The sequence below is a fragment of the Hyperolius riggenbachi genome, chromosome 5 (assembly GCF_040937935.1).
Source record: "Hyperolius riggenbachi isolate aHypRig1 chromosome 5, aHypRig1.pri, whole genome shotgun sequence".
In the NCBI taxonomy this organism is placed as follows: domain Eukaryota; kingdom Metazoa; phylum Chordata; class Amphibia; order Anura; family Hyperoliidae; genus Hyperolius; species Hyperolius riggenbachi.
The window spans coordinates 30,997,177-31,013,051 of NC_090650.1; the positions used below are offsets into that span (position 1 = coordinate 30,997,177).

At 44.5% G+C, this 15,875-nt stretch overlaps 1 protein-coding gene across 9 annotated transcripts in view; it reads right to left on the reverse strand.

Annotated features, from left to right (window-relative positions):
* LOC137518080 (uncharacterized) overlaps positions 1–15,875 on the reverse strand; it is an 83,799-nt gene that overhangs the window by 19,157 nt on the left and 48,767 nt on the right. For 6 of the 9 annotated variants that reach the window (XM_068235365.1, XM_068235360.1, XM_068235369.1 and 3 more), the window contains 3 exons: positions 14,538–14,708; positions 6,345–6,461; positions 4,597–4,698 (listed from right to left, as the gene is read on the reverse strand). In XM_068235365.1, the coding sequence (XP_068091466.1) occupies positions 4,597–4,698; positions 6,345–6,461; positions 14,538–14,621 (303 nt within the window). In that variant the 5' untranslated portion in view covers positions 14,622–14,708. The remainder of the gene's footprint in view (positions 1–4,596; positions 4,699–6,344; positions 6,462–14,537; positions 14,709–15,875) is intronic. The other 3 variants (XM_068235362.1, XM_068235364.1, XM_068235368.1) reach the window with 2 other exon arrangements.

Below are 15,875 nucleotides of genomic sequence, written 5' to 3' on the forward strand. Positions count from 1 at the left end.
GAAATGTATCAACTCGGCAGCTTCCGTGTCTCCGCCTGCCTACTGCCTGCCTACCGCCAGCCTAGTTCGGGGAATCTCCGCACTGCCACCGCACCTACACACTTCTTTATGAATGCCCACATAGAAGTCTAAAGTACCGGTTGCGGAGAAGAACGGTGTTTTCCCGCACTACCCACAGCCTCTTTATGAATGATACCCAATGGCCTCAATTCTGGTAGGGTTATCAAACAAATTACCTCATGTGAGGTAATTTACCTCATGAGGTAATGACATTTAGCAATTCTAGTAGATTTTATTCATGTTTTACCTCATGAGGTAAACTATGAGGTAATTCATGAGGTAATTACCGAAAATAGCTATTCTCATGGAAATTAGGGGGCATGTTAGGACATAATTTACCAATCAGTTTAAGACCTGCCTGTACCTGGAGGTAAAGTCAATTTGTATGGATTTTGCAGTTTTTAGTGGAGTTCCTATTGCTGTTTTAGTGTCGTTCCTATTCAAGGCAAGCTGTGTAATAGAGAAGAATAGTAGAAATAAAACTCCAAATATTTACTGATTTATTTATTATAAGGGATTCCTATAAATATACTTTTCATAGGTTTCTACATAATCAAATACACCTTCCCCCCTCAAAAAACCCCAATTTCTTCCAAAGACTATCCTAACTTATGGAAGACAATTTAAGATTATTATTTATTTACTGCATGCTTACGGCTGAAATAACTCATGTTTTACCTCACTTTATGCATTTACCTTACATTTTACCTCATGTTCAGAAATGGGGAAAAAAAATCTTTCAAAATTGCTAAAAAAAAAAAGGAGGAAAATACTGCATTAGGTATTTTAACTACAAAAAAATATTTACCTCACATAGTAACCACAACTGAGGCCATTTTCAGTAGAAGGACAAATAAGGAAGGGTGCAGAGGCATTTGGTTCCCAAAGAGTGAACCAAATGCCCTCTGTTTCATTCTTCTCTGCTAAATCTGCCTGTTATCAGCCCTGATAAGAATCCCCGACTGAGCATTCAGTCTGGCTGTTCCCGGAATGATTATAGCTGAGTCAGTCTTCTGTCTTTTCAAGCCCAAGCCTGCTTTGAGGATAAATAGCAGCAAATCAGAGCCACAAGGGGGCAGACTTGGGCTTGAAAAGACATCACAGAAGACTGACTCAGCTATAATCATTCTAGGAAAAGCTAGACTGAATGCTCAGTCGTGGATTCTTATCAGGGCTGATAACAGGCAGATTTAGCAGAGAAGAATGAAACAGAGAGCAGAGCAGGTGTTTACTGTCATGTTCCCATAGATATATATGGTAAAATACATGAGGGTGCTTTGTCTCTGGTTCTCTTTAAGTTTTTAACCAGTGGCGAATATACACTGTTTAAAGGGAACCAGAGATGAAGCACCCTTGTGTATTTTACCATATATATCAGTAAGCACATTAGAGAAAACATGTACCATGCTCTCTGTTTCATCCTCACTGCTAAAAGTGTCTGTTATCAGCTGTGATAAGAATCCCAGACTGAGCAATCAGTCTGGCTTTGCAGGGAATAATTATAGCTGAGTCATTATAGCAGAGCCACAAGGGGGCAGGCTTGGGCTTGAAAAGACACCAGAGAAGACAGATTCAGCTATAATCTTTCCGTAGCAAAGTTAGACTGAGTGCTCATTTGGGGATTCTTATCAAAGGTGATAAAAGTCAGATTAAAGAGAGAACAATGAAACAAAGAACAGATTAGGTGTTTACTGTCATGTTCTCACTGATTTATAAGGTAAAATACAAGAGGGTGCTTCATCTCTGGTTCTCTTTAAGACCTGCATGATTAGAATAAAATTCAGGAAGACCATTTTCTACTGTGTCCAGGCTGTAAGGCACACGGGAGATATCAATACAGGCAACATCCATACTGGCTTAGGGCCGATTCTAGACTTCATGCTGCCTGAGGCAAACTTGTGGACAGGCCCGGATTTACCTCACAGGAGCCTATAGGCACAGATGTCCTAGCACCCTAGATTTCACCCTCCATGAACCTACAACACCCTCCCCTTCAGAACCGCACCCAGGCGCGGATTTAGGCAAAGGCCACCTAGGCCATGGCCTAGGGCACCACAGAAGCAAGGGCACCAAAGCAGCAGGCTAAACTGGTGCAGCATTTGCAAGCTTGCAAATGCTGCAATGCAGGGAGCACCTGACCGCGGTACTCTGCTGCTAGCTGTTTGTGCAGCAGCCACCTTGCTCTCTGTGCACGTTTGCATTGTGGCCGACGGCTATGGACTTGGGCAGCATTGGAGATGGGAAGGAAGAGGAAGCTTCTGCACTGCAGATGAGCTGAGAAATGAGTGACACAGATGGCTGCTGCAGTGTGAAGGTGAGCGGGCTACCTATACTGAAAGGGGGATGGGAAAAGGGGGGATTAAGGGAGTCATCTGGCTACCTATACAGGAGGGAAAGGGGGAGGGGGTCATCTGGCTACCTAAACTTGTGTGTGGGGGGGGGGGGGGTTATCAGGTTACCTATACTAGAGGGGAAGGGGGAGGGGTCATCTGGCTACATATACTGGAGGGAAGGGGGATGGGGGTCATCTCGCTACCTATACTGAAGGGGGGCGGTTGGTGACAGTGGCCTTGGGCGGTAAAAAGTACAAATCTTGTCCTGACCACACCACAAGTGTGCTGGCTGGCCCAGCTGTCACTTCTCCCTCCCTTGCCTGTTATAGGTAGCTACAGGTGACCCTTAGTATTAGGTAGCCAGAAGTACCCTCAGTATTAAGTAGCTAGAGGTGCCCCTGACTTAAAGAGAAACTCCAACCAAGAATTGAACTTTATCCCAATCAGTAGCTGATACCCCCTTTTACATGAGAAATATAATGATTTTCACAAACAGGCCATCAGGGGGCGCTGTATGACTGATTTTGTGCTGAAACCCCTCCCACAAGAAGCTCTGAGTACCGCGGTACTCTGGGCAAACTGCCACAATGTAACAATGTTCACAGACAGGAAATGGCTGTTTACAGCTGTCTGTAACACCCAAAACAGCTAGGAGCAGCTACATAACCTGCCCACAGTACCAATGTCACCATGTAATACATGTCAGAATGTGAATCTGGGAGAGGAAAGATTTTACAATGAGCAAACACTGACTAAATCATTTATACATAATTATGGTAAAAAATGAAGCACTTTTTTTACTATATTATTTTCACTAGAGTTCCTCTTTAAGGGAGATCTCATCAGTGAAATGCAGAGAGCAGGGTGAGTAACCTCTCATTTACACTCTCATCAGGACTCTGCATAGGGAAGGAAAAAGAGAGACACTTGGGGAGGGGAGTGAGCTGCCTCTCCATCATCAGGCTCCTGTAGGCATGTGCCTACAGTGCCTTATGGTAAATCTGGACCTGCTTGTGGATGCACCCCACCGATTTGGAATGATCGCACAGTACCTGACAATTTACTCTGCTTCATTTAATGTTCTCACATGACATGCTGCTGCTCTACACATAGCACACTGGCTGGCTGTGAGTCTGTGACAAACTGCTCACCCTTAGACACTCCATTCCCCTTCAGTCAGGACAGCAGTGCCATCTCCTCCTTCTGCTGTACACATCAAATGAAACACTGCTGCTCTCCTGCCTCCCCCCCCCCCACTGTCAGACTCCTCACACAGCACAACAAGCTGATTTTCCCCCAATGCTGCTCTCCTGCCTCCCCCCCCCCCACTGTCAGACTCCTCACACAGCACAACAAGCTGATTTTCCCCAATGATGACCTCCTGCCTCCCCCCCCCCCCCCCCACTGGCAGACTCCTCACACAGCACAGCAAGCTACTTTTCCCCAATGATGATCTCGTCAACTCGCTCTCCTCTTGTTTCTCCTCCTACTCTGACTGCATGCTGTTACAGTACAAACATGCCGCACTGTAATCACTGCGCCTGATGCAAATGTTTCACCTTGCTTCATGAGAGAACCAGCCCTGGCTTGGGGTAGTCTAGAAGGCTTCCTAATGTTCTGATAGGCTAGATGGTGAATGCTTCTACTCCCTGCTTGCGTGGCTGTATAATCACCCAGACTCGATGCTATATATGCATAGCTCGCAACTGTCCCTTTTTCATAGGGACAGTCCCTCTTTAAGAACGAAATCCCTCTGTCCCTCTTTCTTCCTCCTTTGTCAGTCTTTCAGTATTGATGTACAGATCTGTGTAAATATTTGTATTTTTCTACTGAAAATGTGTTTACTATACTCTATAACTATATTATTTCTATCATTTAAATTGAAATATTTCTTATTTTTAAATGTTTAAATCAAGGGGAACTATACTGATAATAGAGAGGACCAGAGTGGTCTGAATTTTAAAACTTTATTGCTTGCTCTCAAATTCTTTAGTGGTGTGGCAGGGGCGTGATTAGGGGTGTGGCAGGGGTGTGATTAGGGGAGTGGCAGGGGTGTGATTAGGGGTGGGGCATAGGTGTGATTAGGGTGTGTGGTAAGGGTGTGTCTTAAAAGATTCTTTCTTATCTCCAAAATTTGGCAGGTATGTTTATGTATATCATGTGATTCTGGACACCTTCCTCTTCGTCCATCCTGGCTACTTACACTGACTGGCGTCTTCACTCCACAGCAACCAAGGCAGCGATACTCCCCCTCGGTGACTGGCTGTGTGGGGGGAGGGGAGGCCATTTCCACCTCTCCAGCAACCTGCACAGACACACGTGTTAAGTCAGGGATCATAAACATGCAATTCTTCATTATTAACCTATTAGCAGCTTCAATAGAGTTATCTCATTTGAGATAAGTGCGTTGCTTTAGACCTCAGTAGGCAGAACTCGTTGTGCTGTAAATTCTTGGAATGCTTTGATGTCTCTCTACTAGCAGAAAATACAGAAACTGAAAGCAGAAGTCCTCTGTTATTGTCTCACACTGCCCCTAGTGACAAGTGGCCATAAATAGACAATACAGCAGTACTAAATAAAAGCAGAGAAATGTTACAAGTAAGAAATACAAAATAAATTGTGTTAAAATAAATTGCCATGGAACATTTGAAAACCTCTAAATTAATTGGTTGCTAAACTATTAGGTAATAGATCTTAATAAAACTGCTATATTTACTACATGCAGGCAGCAGTTGGGGAGCTTCTTGTTACAGCTAAAAGATTCAGAGGGACAGCTAGTGACATTAGATATACTCTGTTAAAAAAATCTGACAAAAATTCAAATCAGGAAGGATTCACATTTTAGTCAAATTTTATACTACTGATCTGCAGGCTGACTCACGTAGAGGGAAAACACCTTTCCCTTCAGGAAAAATAAACCAGTTAGCTTCTCGTTTTCATTTACTTATTTTCACAGAGATATCTTCAGGCATATGTGCAATGCAGAGCATTTATTTATATTAACATATATAAAATATGTTTTTCAACTGCTTAATGGTAAAAAAGATGAATGTATCAAGCTATGGAGAATTCAGCAGATCTTATAGATATTCTAGCACATGGTTGCCAGAAATATACACCACATAATTCCTGGATTTGGTCTCACCCAACTTGCATTGCCCTCATTTGCCCTTCTGCATTCTCAAAAACATAAAACACCATTAAACAGGAATTCTCAGCTTTAAACTCAAATTCCATTTACCCACTGTGTTTATTATGCAGCCTGCAGCCTAACCCGGCATTGCAAGCATTCCAATATAATCACGAATTCTGCTGTGATAAATGTTATCTCAGTCAGCCTGTCTCTATTTGGTACATTGCCGACGAGAAGGAAGCTGCTCCTCGCTAATTGGCTGAGGGCAGTGTGACACGAGACTGAGAAGGGAGAAGCTGCTGAAATGCGATCTAGGCTGGGCACACACGTGTTTACAAAGCAAGCTAGATATGACAGTGCAGTTTCTTGGAGAAAAAAAGAGTAAGGGAGGAAATGATATCAGAATTGACTTCAGTTAGGGGCAGTAAAGATGGAAATGCCAGGAACAGTTTTCTCTTTATTTACTATATAAAATTCACTGAAATAAAAAATGTGGACAGTAAAATACATACGTTATGTAAGTAGAATAAGTATTTATCTACTTATTTGTGTGTTTTTTGGGGTAGTATGGCTGTCCCTGTTGCTTTAAAAATCCAACATTGTGGGGTAAATCCAGAAGCTATTGTATGCTTTAAATTTCCAGCCCGTGCCAAACACTGTTGCACTTGGGAATGTCAGACAATCAGGCCATGCAGCCACCTCCTGTGCTTATCATACAGCAGAGAATGGCGCTACCCCTCAGATGATCTACTACTGTCTTCTTCCACTAGATGGCAGCCTTGCAGTACTGCAGCATGGAACATTAATGATGCTCTTACCAGGAATGCCAGCGATCTGTGGCCAGGATTATAGGACCATATGTTCTTCCTTCGACCACGTTGAACAAGGCTCCCCCGTCTTCTTATTAGCTCCACCTTGCTGGACCTCCGTGGCTGCTGATCACAGACACAGAAGTAAAAGAAGTAAAGCAGATCTGATTAATAAAAGTGCAGCATCATCTGTTATACTGTAAACATGGCAGTAAAAAAGGCGATTCAGATGTGGAATTAGAATCCATTGAAATCAATGGGTTGCTTCTGAATTTGCATGCAGGGAAAAATAAGAGTGTGATTTCGCACCAGCACAGCCGCATCTGAATTGGTAAGGGACACGGCTCCCTAGTGGAAACGTAGCCTAATTGTGATTCTAACTGGAATGCTAACTGGAATTTGAATACGAGCTGTCCTCCGTCGGTAAAGAGCTGTCCCATTCACGCTGTGAATGTGTAAACAGCAGTGTGATTTATTTTTTAACTAATACTTAACTACAGTGACCAGATTTTTCTGGGTTCAACCTGGGATGGGGGGGTGTTTGCCGCCGAAAAATGGTCCTGGCCATGACATTGTATGGGTGGAGCTAACATAATGATGTAACAGCGAGGCATAAGAAAGCAGTGTTTCCGCCATGATGTGGTGAAACGAGGATTCGCATCATGGGTGTGCAGAAACTGTGTGATGCTATTTATTAGTATACCGTAACCCCAAAGCAGCAAATATAGCCAACTATGACCATTAGATAATAAGTGCAGCAACAGTTACCCCAAACACCAGAAAATACATACAATGTGAGTAGCATTTTACCAGAAAATAAACGCAATGTGGGCAACATTTCAGCAGAACATAAACGCAATGTGGGCAACATTTCAGCAGAACATAAACGCAACGTGGGCAACATTTCAGCAGAAGATAACGCAATGTGGGCAACATTTCAGCAGAAAATAACGCAATGTGGGCAACATTTCAGCAGAAAATAACGCAATGTGGGCAACATTTCAGAAGAAAATAACGCAATGTGGGCAACATTTCAGCAGAAAATAACGCAATGTGGGCAACATTTCAGCAGAAAATAACGCAATGTGCGCAACATTTCAGCAGGAAATAATAGTACAGTAGTGGGCAACATTTCAGCAGAAAATAAACGCAATGTGGGCAGCATTTCACCTGCAAAAAAAGCATTTACTCACCTGAAAGAAGTCTTCTCTCGCTCCCGGCCGGCCTCTGGTGTGCAGCTCCCCGGACGATCTTGCTCCTGCATATCTCCCGCGCTGAATGGAATAGCAGGGCTATGGGAAGATGGCGTCCGAAGCCCTGTACTGGAGACACAAATAGTCTCCAGTACTGGGCTTCAGACGCCATCTTCTCGTATCCCTGCCGGAGACTATGCAGGCTGGAGCAGGGCCGGGACGTCCCGCGGCTAAAAGCCTGGAACAGGGGACCCCGAATCCGGGACACGTCCCGACTAAAGTGGGACGTCTGGTCACCGTATCTTAACCCTTCCCTATTCCTTCTACTAGCATTATTTCCAGTATAAATCTTTTTTTTTTGTTTATTTTTAGAAATTTTGCGATAGTGGTCCTTGGCAGCAAATTACAATTCATTCATTCGTTTTTAAAGGGGGGTTCACACCTGGGGCCATATGCAATTTTACTTTTTCTCCTAAGTGATATTTTCACACCTTGTCATAAAATGCCTTTTAAACTGCCAGCAAGCAAGAAAATACTCTAAATAATTTTGATAGTACTTTTTCGCCAACTTTTAGGTATTTTTTCCACTTGTAAATTGCTGAAAAGTTATTGTAAAGCGAATATGAACGATACCACCTTAGGAGAAAAGTCCGGAGGAAAAGTCTTATACTTTTCCATCATGCACACATGGCAGTTTTCACAGTTGTGCTATCACAACAGACAAAGCCCAGCCTGCACAGTCTGTATGGACAGCAGATGCTGTAAGCCAATAGATTTCCATGCATCTGCTCTTCAGCCCAGCAGACACTACATCAGGGTAGTTTTGGCACCCGCTAGTGGCGGAAGTTTTGGCACCACCATAGGCGCCCATTGAAGTCACAGTATTGAGGAGAAATTGCCCAAATTTGCCTTCAATACAGCTATTTCAATGGGCGCCTATGGTGGCGCCCGAAAAAATTACACTTTTTTTTTTGCAGTGATTGGTGATGGGGAGCTGGTTAAGGTTAGGCTTTGGAGGTGGATGGGTAATGATAAGTGTTAGGGGGTTGTTAACTTCCCTGGGGGTAACCCCGACCTGAGCTCGGGGCAGGAAAAATGAGCTGCAAGCGGTAAGCCCGAGCTCAGGTCAGGGTAGCTTATTACTTTGTTTCCTGCATGTTTAGGAAGCGCGCGCTGTCTGCAGCCATTACTGGCCGCCAGGATCCCCACATCCCAGCTCTTGTTCCAGGGACCCGGCAGCCAATCAGTGCGGCGGTGACGTTGGCGGGGGGCGGGATAAACTTTTAAAGCGGACATAAAATTTTTTTATCCGGAGGAAAATTGAGCCATGTGTATATACATATATATACGTGTGTGTATATACTGCTGACTGCACTGACCCTGGCCTGGATTTTGGCTACTCTCTGTCTGCCACCTGCACTGACTTCTGCCTGGATTTTGGCTACTCTCGCCTGCCCCCTGCACCGACGTCTGCCTGGATTTTGGCTACTCTCTGCCTGCCCCCTGCACCGACGTCTGCCTGGATTTTGGCTACTCTCTTTCTGCCGCCTGCACCGACGTCTGCCTGGATTTTGTCTACTCTCTTTCTGCCGCCTGCACCGACGTCTGCCTGGATTTTGTCTACTCTCTGCCTGCCGCCTGCACCGACGTCTGCCTGGATTTTGTCTACTCTCTGCCTGCCGCCTGCACCGACGTCTGCCTGGATTTTGATTACTCTCTGCCTGCCGCCTGCACCGACGTCTGCCTGGATTTTGTCTACTCTCTGCCTGCCGCCTGCACCGACGTCTGCCTGGATTTTGTCTACTCTCTGCCTGCCGCCTGCACCGACGTCTGCCTGGATTTTGTCTACTCTCTGCCTGCCGCCTGCACCGACGTCTGCCTGGATTTTGTCTACTCTCTGCCTGCCGCCTGCACCGACGTCTGCCTGGATTTTGACTACTCTCTGCCTGCCGCCTGCACCGACGTCTGCCTGGATTTTGTCTACTCTCTGCCTGCCGCCTGCACCGACGTCTGCCTGGATTTTGTCTACTCTCTGCCTGCCGCCTGCACCGACGTCTGCCTGGATTTTTTCTACTCTCTGCCTGCCGCCTGCACCGACGTCTGCCTGGATTTTGACTACTCTATGCCTGCCTTATTTGTACAGTTTCACAATTTTTTCATTTTATTCATTAATGTAATTAATTCAACAAATTTGTGTTCCCGTCTTTTATTTACAGTATATGCAGATTGTCTACCAGGCTTTTATTCTGCATATTTTGGTGAGTTATGACTTAAGAATTGGAGGCCTACAATTCTTGAAAAACAATGTGCCGCTTTTGACTCATAATTTCAGACAGAAATGCACCGCCAGGGAGGTTACGGTTTGGTGGGGGGTGCTTAAGGTTTGATGATGTGGGTGTGTGTTAAGGTTAGGCGCGTGGTAGGTGGGTAGTTAAGGTTAGATGTGGGGGTGGGGGTATTTAAGGTTAGGCGCCAGGTAGGATGTTTGTGTAGGGGGGGTTAGGGTTAGAAAGAGGATGTCTGTGGGGGGGGGGGGGGCAGTTAGGGTTAGGTATCAAGGCGAATGTTCTGTGTGAGAGTAGGGTTAGGCTTAGCTATAGTAAAATACCGGTATTTAATACCGATATATTATGATCCTTCTTTACACTTTAATAGTAGAATATCTGTAAATTTACCGATATTCTACAATCGTTTTTTCCTGGGCGCCCAAGTTTCCAGGCGGCCTTTTATTAAGTATGCCTGCATCGGACCTCCATAGGAGTACATCACTCACTTATAAGTCACTCCTGAATGTTAAATACAATGTGAGTTAGTTTTGCTTACGGGCTTCACCCTCCTGGCCAGTACAGGTCTGCCTGAGAGGGGGGGGTGTCTGCATTCTACTTCTTAAAATTAACTATTTTAATTTTTTAGCTTTTTTATCCCACGAGACATGGACACGCATGTGCACAGTCCTTCAAAAACACAGCAGATAGCACTGCGGGACTGCCGCACATTTTGATACATTATACAGAAGCGGGCCAACCAGGCAGTAGGAATGATCGTACTCTGCTAATTATGATTACACAAATTTTTGCATAAAATTTTGCAATTACGGACACGCGTTATTACGATTTGGAAATTCAACTGATTTCACATAATCCATTTGAAAGGTATTTACTTTTACAAAACGTAGTTATATCTACCTACATACTTTTTTGCTACATAATCCATTTGTAATTTTGCATAATTTTGCGTAATTTTGTGCCCAATGTAGTTAATGGCAAATGCCCCATATATGCGTTTGTCACCAAAATTGATTGCTATGTATGTTAAAGGAAATAGTGGGAACAAGTAAAAAAAATGTTCAAAAAGACCTTGTAGTTTTTGAAGAAATCAATTAAAAAAATTCAAAGGAAAAATGTTTTTTAAACTCGGTGTACCACAGAAAACTGTCATTTTGCTAAGTTTAAAAAACATTTTTACTTTACATTTTTAAAATCGATTTTATTTTTTCAAAAACTACAAGGTCTTCCCACTGTTCCCCTTAACATACATAGCTATTTTGGTGACAATAGCACATATGGGGGCTTTGCTAACCGACAATAGCACATATGGGGGCTTTAACCGTTCAAGTTGACACAAAATTACGTGAATTTACTGTTCTGATTACAGTCAGCACTAGGTTATTGTACCGTGTTATCCATCAGTAAAAGCAAGAAGTTTAAAATCAGGATGATACCATTTATTGGCTAACTAAAAATGAATAAAAATAAGCAAGCTTTTGGCCTTGCAGCCTTTGTCGGACTTACATCCTGTTAGTTTGCAGGCTGGTGGTACAGACAGCTATATACATGCAACATCAAAAGGGAAAACAGATTTTTTTCAAGCATAAATACATGTCTTTGAGATGCCTTAAGTAATACAGAACATCTTAATGGGGTTAGAGGTTGTTAGTTGAGATAAGGATCCTTGTTTACTCCCTGCTCACAGACCTGGGAGTTGGATAGACAGAGAGGTATCGTAAATTCTGAGTTCACAAGTTCAGCTATATAGGCTGAAAAAGAGTTTTTAAATATCATCAGCCTCATACCAATATAAAACGTTTTTGTCTTTATTCAAACCCTTGTCCACAGCTTTGAACCAATTTATAAATTTTGTTTCTGCTATTAATCGATCATTTGACGTTTTGAAGCCACCCTTCAGAGCAGTGACACGAAGATCATACATGCTGTGTCCATTGGACCGAAAGAGTGTAGCAACAGGGAGTTTAGATTTGGTATCGTTAATAGTTTGCCTGTGTCCATTGATACGTTTGCACAGAGTTTGTCCAATTTCTCCCACGTACATAGCATTGGGGCATTTAGCACACATGATCATATATACCAGATTGGTGGAACCACAGGAAAATGTGCCTTGTACTCTGTACTCCTGTTGTGAACCTGGTATTGTTAACCTTCAGTGGAGTAAATGTGTCTGCAGGTCACACATCTTTTTTATCGGCACGGTGATGTTCCATTTTGTTGAGGCCTATTCAAAGAACTCCTGACAATCATCTGTTTTAGATTGTGTGGTTGTCGATATGGCAAGAGGGGAGGTTTAGGGAATATCTTTCTCCGTCTGTGATCCTTGTCAGGTCTTTGAATAGGCCTCAACAAAACTGAACATCACCCTGCCGACAAAAAAGATGTGGGACCTGCAGACACATTTACTCCACTCAAGGATCACAGACTGAGAAAGATATTCCCTAAACCTCCCCTCTTGTCATATCGACAACCACACAATCTAAAACAGATGATTGTCAGGAATTCTTTGAATAGGCCTCAACAAAACGGAACATCACCCTGCTGACAAAAAAGATGTGGGACCTGCAGACACATTTACTCCACTGAAAGGTTAACGATACCAGGTTCACAACAGAAGTACAGAGTACAAGGCACATTTTCCTGTGGTTCCACCAATCTGGTATATCTGATCATGTGTGCTAAATGCCCCAATGCTATGTACGTGGGAGAACCTGGACAAACTCTGTGCAAACGTATGAATGGACACAGGCAAACTATTAACGATACCAAATCTGAACTCCCAGTTGCTACACACTTTCGGTCCAACGGACACAGCATGTATGCAGGCCCCAACCGCCCCGATTTCGGCGGGACGGTCCCGATTTTGGGGGGCCGTCCCGCTGTCCCGCACTGCCCCCCCCCCCCCCTGGTCCCGGCCGCTGGGGAATGAATGGGAAAAAAAACGATCGAGGCACCAGCCCGGTATGCGGAATGGATAGCCGCCGCCCGCCGCCATTACACTTCTCCCTCCCTCCCTCCCTCCTAATATGCCCCCAGTGTCCCCTTCTCCCCCGCAGTGTAAAATGGGCAGCGGAGCGGGCAGTGAGTCTTATCACTGCCTCTCCGCTGCGTACCGGGATCTCCTCTGATCTTCCTGCTTCCTGTGACGTCACAGGAAGCAGGAAGATCAGAGGAGATCCCGGTACGCAGCGGAGAGGCAGTGATAAGACTCACTGCCCGCTCCGCTGCGCATTTTACACTGCGGGGGAGAAGGGGACACTGGGGGCATATTAGGAGGGAGGGAGGGAGAAGTGTAATGGCGGCGGGCGGCGGCTATCCATGCCGCATACCGGGCTGGTGCCTCGATCTCTCTCTGCCCGCCCACAGCCACCCTCCCCCTCCTCCCTCCCACCCACTGGCACCCTCACTATCCTCCCCCCCACCCACTGGCACCCTCACAGCGCCTCCCCTTTGGGAGTAATTAATAATTGGGGAAAAAACTTTTTGTGGGGTGGGCGTGACTAGGGGGTTGGGGGCGTGGCCGGGGGGCGTGGCCTAAATGTCCCGGTTTTCAAAATCAAAATGTTGGGAGGTATGTGTATGATCTTCGTGTCACTGCTCTGAAGGGTGGCTTCAAAACGTCAAATGATCGATTAATAGCAGAAACAAAATGTATAAATTGGTTCAAAGCTGTGGACAAGGGCTGGAATAAAGACAAAACCTTTTTATATTGGTATGAGGCTGATGATATTTAAAAACTCTTTTTCAGCCTATATAGCTGAACTTGTGAACTCAGAATTTACGATACCTCTCTGTCTGTCCAACTCCCAGGTCTGTGAGCAGGGAGTAAACAAGGATCCTTATCTCAGCTAACAACCTCTCACCCCTTTAAGATGTTCTGTTTTACTTAAGGCATCTCAATGACATGCATTTATGCTTGAAAAATATCTGTTTTCCCTTTTGATGTTGCATGTATATAGCTGTCTGTACCACCAGCCTGCAAACCAACAGGATGCAAGCCCAACGAAGGCTGCAAGGCCGAAAGCTTGCTTATTCTTATTCATTTTTAGTTAACCAATAAATGGTATCATCCTGATTTAAAACTTCTTGATTACGGTCAGGGCCGGATTTGTAATTTTTACCGGCCAAGGCCCACTATCACCAGCTGCCCTTGGACCAACAGTATCATACACTTCCTCCACAACACGGCAGGGATCAGATGGTAGGCTCCTCTAAGGACAGGTAGTGATTAGTGATGGCAGGGATTACATTATAAGCTCCTCTGAGGACAGTTATTGATTAGCAATGGCAGGGATTCGATTGTAAGCTCCTTGGCGAGAGGCACATTCTGTGAGTGACAGGCGGCTCAGAGTTCACTGTGCTTGTTCGCTGTCGCTTCATCCCCTGAGTGATCCGGCTGTTTGTAGCTGCCCACCGCTATGTGCAAACTTTATGTAGCAGAACGAATGTTTGGCAGGCTGACTAATACTGCTGCCCGCTGAATGCACCTTGCTGTCCTGGTGCCCTAGGCCAAGGCCTTTGTGGTCTTGCCTGAAATCCGGCCATGATTACGGTTAACAAAATTAATTACAATTTTTTCCTAACTTTTGCATCATGGTTTCACATCATAATTGCAAGCTACGATGCAAAATTACGATTACGCGAAACTCATGCTCATCACTACCAGGCATTGTGATCTGTGGTGTTAAATGGGAAAATATGCCATGCTTAGTTAATACACTTACCGCTCTGTTGCTGGAACTCTCCACCTCTGTGAGGACACTGAGGGTGATCATCAGCACTGCAGCCAAGAGCACTAGGACCCTCATACTGGCTCCGTCAGTCTGGGATCTCTTTGTCTTCTGCTGACCAAAGAGGAGTCACTGAAACGCCACACAGAGGATGGCACAACTCTGCTGGGAACACAAGAACACCTGATAAGCTGCCAGACTGTGGTGGGCTTGTGGACTGAGCAAAGAGCAACCAATTGATTGAAGTTAGCAGACACTTTTATATTTTTACAAAAATGGTAGTTTGTACAAAAAGACTTCTTTCACAATTCACCAAATGTAACTGTAATAATATATCTAGTGTCCATTGTCATTGACATTCCCTCCATGCACCACTTGTCATGGCCTTCCGGTGTGTCTTCTCACGCCACAGACCGAGGGGGGGGGGGGGGGGTTGGGTGTATCTGGGAATGGGACACTTATACACTTGAGGGTTGACACTGGCCAGTGGTCTTTTTGTCATTGCAATGTCGTCAAATCATGGGCAACCTTAGTGTGCGTTGGTGAGTATCCTGCGCTGGTGTGGCATTATATCATATGATGTGAGTAAGCATGATGACATCAAATCATGTGATATGTGTTGATGTGACATAATAATAATATAATAATCCGAACATTTGTATATCGCTTTTCTCCTGTCGGACTCAAAGCGCTCAAGAGCTGCAGCCACTGAGACACGCTCAATAAGCCACCCTGCAGTGTTAGTGAGTCTTGCCTTGAACTCTGTACTGGATAGGTACTGACTCCAGGCACGATTTGAACCCTGATCTACCATGTCATAGACAGAGCCCTTAATCAGTACATACAGCGGGATGTGAAAGTTTGGGCAACCTTGTTAATCGTCATGATTTTCCTGTATAAATCGTTGGTTGTTAATGTCAGTTAAATACATCATATAGGAGACACACACAGTGATATTTGAGAAGTGAAATGAAGTTTATTGGATTTACAGAAAGTGCGCAATAATTGATTAAAGAAAAGCTGAACTGAAAATTAAACGTCAAAATAAACATACACAAGTCATACTTACCTCCCGTGTAGTCTACTCCTCAATCTCTTTCTCCTTTCCTGCGTCCTGTTTGTCCACTGTGAACAAGGGAATTCTCCGTCCTCCATTTTGAAAATGGCCATTACCCCATAACAGCTTTCTGGTCAGCACACTGTTAAACTGTAACATTGCCCACTTGAGCCATAGGGAAACATAGACATTACTTGGCCCATCAGTTGTCCTCTCAGCTATACCTGACAGCAACTGATAAATAACTGACAGCAACTGATATACTTCAGTTCTGA